General features: G+C 29.8%; 1 protein-coding gene and 1 long non-coding RNA gene across 2 annotated transcripts; one reads left to right on the top strand and one right to left on the bottom strand.

Annotated features, from left to right (window-relative positions):
- Positions 1 to 1071: 1071 nt before the first annotated feature.
- On the bottom strand, positions 1072 to 1611 carry LOC105763424 (uncharacterized). Its single transcript, XM_012581656.2, has one exon. It carries the CDS (start codon positions 1559 to 1561, stop codon positions 1319 to 1321), a length of 243 nt encoding a protein of 80 aa, XP_012437110.1. The 5' UTR covers positions 1562 to 1611; the 3' UTR covers positions 1072 to 1318.
- A 24-nt stretch (positions 1612 to 1635) lies between these two features.
- Positions 1636 to 3202, top strand: LOC105763425 (uncharacterized). Its single transcript, XR_001124203.2, has 2 exons — positions 1636 to 2694; positions 2938 to 3202. It is a non-coding gene; the product is annotated as an uncharacterized LOC105763425 (long non-coding RNA).
- Positions 3203 to 6172: the final 2970 nt, after the last annotated feature.

The raw sequence follows: 6172 nt of genomic DNA, 5'->3' as shown, positions 1-6172 counted from the left end.
ATGCCAATACACCCCTAATCGGTGGGCCCCACATAAGCTCATGTTTGGTTCAGTGTATTGCCTTAATACACTCCTATTACGTTACGAATGTAATCCGTATTTTCTCTGCTTTAACACCGATTCCCAATCCCTTCCAAAAGCAAGGATCAGCTAATCGGTGTCTGTTTTACCCTTCCCAGCCGAAATCGATCTCCACCCCCACTCTCTCCCTCTCCCTCCCAACATCAACAGAAGTTGCCAGAAGTTGCCAGTGAACCAAACCTCCACCCGCTCAGATCTTTCGCCGACTTTCATCTTGGCATCTTGGCATCTTTCGCCAACATCAACAGAAGCGGCAAGTGTTTCTTCTCTTTTTTTACTTAATTTGGATTTTTAATTTCCTTTCTCATGATTGTTTTGTCGACAAAAAACATATTTGTGTTCTTCAACTATGGTGGGTTTTGTCTGTTGAAATTAGGGTTTTTTTGGGATAAATTTTGAATTCTCCTGCATTTTGATTCTATCTTGTATCCTTCACAGTTGTCTGTTGAAATAACTTCTATTTGCTCTTTGCTCTTTGGTGTTTCATGTCTGCTGCCTGATTAAGTTACATTCTGTTGCCTGATTAAGTTACATACTAGCTTCTATTTGCTGTTTGGTGTTTCATGTCTGCTGCCTGATTAAGTTACATCTAATTACATGTACATGTAATTTAAAACGTGGAAGAGAAAACCAGAATAGTTCTCTTGAAATGCTGTGTTTATATTTTATTACAAGAAACAATAACCATTTATGTGAGTCTGCCAATTCTGTGAAGTGAATGGCAACCACTGAATTGAAAACACTTTGGGTTAAAATGTCCCTATACTTCTCCAGTTCTTAAACTTGATTTTGAAATAAAAAATTAAACAACATGATTTTTATAATAAAACTTATTCTTCACAGAATTAAATTCCTACTATAAAATTTTTGAAAAATACAACCACTATAAATTAAATTTCCTACTTTGAAATTTTCAAAAAATACAATCACTATAGACATATTTTAACCAACACTATGTAATCCTAAAGTGTTAACCCCCCCACGCCATGATAAACACCAAATCATTCTTTTCAACTCAGATTAATTAATTTGAATCATTGGTACATCAACAAAACACACCATACCACTGCTACATTTATTTAAAAAAGAAAGTAAGAAAAACAGCATCTTTGTGTTATTACATGTAGGAGCATACGTGTGTGTATATATATATTACATCTTACTATATAAGACATGTAAAAGGAGATAGCAGTAGGTTGGTAGGTAGGGAAGGGTAGCTAAATGAAGCAAGGTAGGCCTAGGCTGTGCCAGTAACGCCCAAGTCTTGGTTGTCATCGTTGTTGGGAGAGGGAGAGCCAAAGATAGGGCCACCTTCGCCAGTAGGATCTTTCACCTTGTCCTCCAGCCTATCAACCTGAATGCCACCCTCATCCTCCTTGGACCTTAGCTCCGTTTTGCTCTTATTCTCTCCTCCTTGTATTGATTCATATATCGTTGCCGTCTTCGACTCCTTGGTCAATGCTCCTTGTGCCCCTGACATTATTTATTTACCTTTTACTTTCTCTTGTTCTTGTTCTTCTTCTACGACGACTACATATTAGCCACCCACAGAAGTAGTGTGTATATATATGGGTCAAGTCCACAAATATATGAAGCAATCAATTATTTTGTGGCTGATGGAAATGAGTTTTCTGGGCATGGGCTTGAATTCCAGACACGTACCATCGCAGCCAGGCCAAGTGGCTTTAGACCCCAGGGACATGCCAGACAAGAGTGTGCCAAATAATGCTTCTACGTGTTGGTCATGCAGTACTGTTACTTGGCAGCTTCTATGATAAATCACCAAATCCACTATTCCTAAATCATTACAAGCTTATGCTACTACTTAAATATTATTTCTACTTCTAGTACTCCACAATCTAACCTTATTGCTTATATTTGGTTGAAGAAATTTGGGTGTAAAGATACGGCTTAGAAGAGTAAGTCCCAAAGGTTTGATAAAAGAAGGAAGAAAGTTTTCTGTGAAAAAGCAGATAAAAAAGTGGAGTGTTTTGGAGAGCAAACCCCTTTTTTTCCTCATTTATTTCGCCATCATGTGTGGTGAAGCCGTTATATAATGATAAAGTATGATTGAGTTTATAATGTCGTAATTACATGGTGGATTTTAATTTCTAAGCAAGAAGTTCTGTGGCTGAACTTTCTGTTTTGTCCTGCCCAAGCAAGGAGTTTTAATTGTGAAATGGTTTCTGAGGATACTATCCATTCATTAAAAATGAACAGCTGATTAATAATATTGACAATGGAGTTTTCTTTAGGAATTATTTGTCTTTTGAAGCCTCTGATCTATTGCATTCTCATTTTTGGAGTTTCTGTTTCATTAGATCAATTCATTTTATACAACTTTTCTTGCTTTTGTTTGAATATTTGTTTTATGTTGTTTTTCTTTTCTTGGATTTTAATTTTGATCTAAAGTCACTTGATTTTTGGATTTTAGTTTTGATCTGAAGTTACTTAAAATGTAGCATCTATAATCTTCAAGATGTTCGATTTTCAGTATTTCTGGGTCTTATTATGGCTTGTTTGTCGAGGAATTCTAATGTGTGGTTTTGGATATAGGTTTAGAGGACAGCGTTTTACATGTGGAGTAGTGTATAATCTATCATATGTAACAATGTAAGGCTCTTTTACGATTCTTTGTGGATTGAAGTCTTGTTTTCGTCTGGATAATTTCTCTGATCAATTTTTGGGAGTCTTACATTGTTAAATTCTAGGAGTTTTATTTTTCAGGAAACTTGACATGAATACATCACTTTTATATTTGGGGGAAGGCTAGACACACAGACTCCAATTGAGGAGACTGTGAGGGCAATGAATTATGTGATTGATAAGGGTATGCATTTTCTTTTGGTATTGCAGGGAGTGGTCTGCACAACAGATTGCGGAAGCATGGGGAGTAGCTAAGAGGTTGGAGTCCGCTTGCTTCTGGAGTGCTTACTGGAGTAGATAAGGCTATGTTTCACTATGTTTTGCTTCTTACGAATCTAACATATTGTTTATGCATATGTGCTTGTAATAAATATAATTTCTTGCATGTTTACAGTTGATAAATCTCTGGTGTCTGTATCAAAAAACAAAACAAAAAGATCAAAAACTCAACTGTATAGTGGACTAATCTGATAAATCTCTGGTCTCTGTTGTAGCATATGTTAATTATTTCTATGAGACTAATCTTTTCTTTTCTTTTATCATAAAATAAATAAAATATGTTGCAGTTAATAAGAATAAATTAATGTAATTAAATTATTTCATTAATAAAATTTAATAATTGGTCCACCTCAAATTTTATTGATTACCCAACAGGATGTAATTGAGTTAGGTTTAATATATATTTTTTTATATTTTATTGCATATTATAAATTATTAAAATAAATTAACCAGCTGGTTCAATTATGAATTTCATTAATTGAGTAAAACCGATTTAACTTATTTTAATTGATTTAACTGAAATCGATAAAATTAAATGTGTCGATTAAGTTGATTCAATCGGTTTACACGAACTTTGTCTATTTTATCCAAATTTATATAAAATTAAATGTGTCGATTAACTAAAAATGATAAAACTAAAAAATACAAACGTTGACACCTTATGTCAATTAAAATGCATAACATTAATTACAATTATTTTATATGACAAGTCACACATTATAAATAAGATGACTATGAAAGAAAATTTCTTTTTCCTTTACGAAAAATATCGACCACATTGTATGATTGATACAATCAACTAAATTAAATAAAGTAATATTTTAAAGGTTTGGATGAGATTGAAATTGCAAAATAAACTAATAAATTATTTTTAAATAAAAATATAAAATATAAATAAATATGTATGATTGATACAATCAACTAATTTCGTAAAGTACTATTAAGCGAAAGCACCTCTAATCCAATAAAATTTCAAATACTTTCTTTGATAGCAGTGGCGCTAATAATGGTTCAGTTTGTTTTCAAGTGTCGAGGTTTTATTGATTGTGTCTTCTAATTTTAATATGTTGCAGTAATGGCACGTCTGCCTTTAATTGCACAACGTGAGAGGCGTAAAAGAATTGGTATTGCAGTGACACTATGGTTGGAAATCTGTAGAATCGCGATTTGGTTCTTATTTAGAATGGGTGCCAACCTTAGCCTACAGACTTATAGACCAAGGATTAGGTCTTATACCTTAGATTTTTATGCAAAACGGGATTATGTGAAAAGGCTTGTATATGCTAGTGATGAGACTTGTATTGAACAAGTTAGGATGAATAGAACTGCCTTTTTTAAACTATGTGAGATGTTAGAATCGATAGGGGGATTGAAGTCGTTAAGAAACATGCTTGTTGATGAGCAAGTAGCAATGTTTCTACATATCAAACAAGAGAAAGAAGAAATCTGATGCTCGTGATAATGTGTTTTCTTCATTTGATGAGGCTGCCACTTTGTTGGGGGAAAAAATCCAGCCGTTGGCGATCAAATCGATGAGGAGTATTGCCTCCAGGGTGGTAGTTCAATGAGAAGTCGAAGAACATCAAAATATGGAAGAGAGAGCTTCAAATTTATATTCACCTTATGGTCAATTGAAGGTTTAACCGACGATCAGCAATATGATGCTTTGAGTAAAATTCCTGATCATCCAACTCAAATGATCGTTTTCTTTAGTTTACCTTTTGTTGCCCGATTGGAATGGGTCAGAAGATTTCTTTCTTACCATTAAATATCAATGTTCAAACTTTTTGATGTTGTAAAACTATATAACATATGGATTATGATGTACAATTTCATTTTCATCTAACCTTTTCTTAATATAAGTTAATTATGTTTTGCAGTATATAATTCTCAAGTTATATATTGATTTTAGTAAATTCATATAAGAACATTTTATTATTAAGAATTTTATGAAATTATATATCACTATTAAATTATATTTAATATTAATTATTTTAAATTGTATAAATTCATATAAGAAAATTTATTATCAAGAATTTTATGAAATTATATATTATTATTAAATTATATGTAATAATTATTATTTTAAATTATACAAATTCATAAAATATAATTTATTAGTTATAATTATTTTAAATTTTATTAAATCATATATTTTAATTAAAATATATTTAATATTAATTATTTCAAATTTTCTTTTATAGTATCATATATTATGATTTGAGTAAATTCACATAAGAATATTAATTATTAAGAATTTTATTAAATTATATATTTTAATTATAATATATTTAATAATAATTATGTTAATTTATATTTTACACTATCATATATTATGATTTGAGTAAATTCATATAAAATTAATTATTAAGAATTTTATTAAATTATATATTTTAATTTAAATATATTTAATAATATTTATGTTTAAATATGATTAAATTATTTATTATTGATATTAATAATCTTATTAAAATTTAAATAACAATAACAATAATAATTTACCAAAACAAATTTCGCTAATTATTAAGAATTTTATTAAATTATATATTTTAATTAAAATATATTTAATAATAATTATGTTTAAATATGATTAAATTATTTATTATTGATAATAATAATCTTATTAAAATTGAAATAACAATAATAATAACCATTTACCAAAACAAATTTATGCTAAGGGTATTCTAGTCATTTTAGTTTTTTTCATTATGCTATTACACCTCTATTTCATTCAACCAAACACAAGATTACTATTACGCCTCTATTCCATTACATTCAACCAAACAGTTGATTTGCTATTACACCTCTAATCCAATACACCTCTAATCCCAATACACCTCTAATCCAATACACCTCTAATCCAATACAGCGAACCAAACATACTGTTAATGTTTCCAAATGAGTTTTCTAAATACATTTGATTTATGAAGTTAATATGTTTATTATTTCCGAAATAATGAGGAATAACCAAGTTCTCCAATTTTGAATAAAAATACAAATGATTTAGAAGTATAATTGAAAATTGAAATAGTTTTGAATAAATGATTTAATCTTTACAAGCGAGATATTATTTATTTCGATTCTGAAATCAGATAATTTTTATGAAATTAAAATAAACGTTTTATTTCATTTGTTTTAAATTAATAAGCCAATAGTTTTAAAACAT

Source organism: Gossypium raimondii, chromosome 12 (assembly GCF_025698545.1).
Source record: "Gossypium raimondii isolate GPD5lz chromosome 12, ASM2569854v1, whole genome shotgun sequence".
NCBI classification, from domain to species: domain Eukaryota; kingdom Viridiplantae; phylum Streptophyta; class Magnoliopsida; order Malvales; family Malvaceae; genus Gossypium; species Gossypium raimondii.
Note: the sequence above shows the minus strand (reverse complement) of the source record. Positions and strands in the feature narration are given on the sequence as shown.

Coding starts and splice junctions, on each gene's coding strand:
- LOC105763424 (XM_012581656.2), bottom strand. CDS start 1,561: ATGTCAGGGGCACAAGGAGCATTGACCAAGGAGTCGAAGACGGCAACG.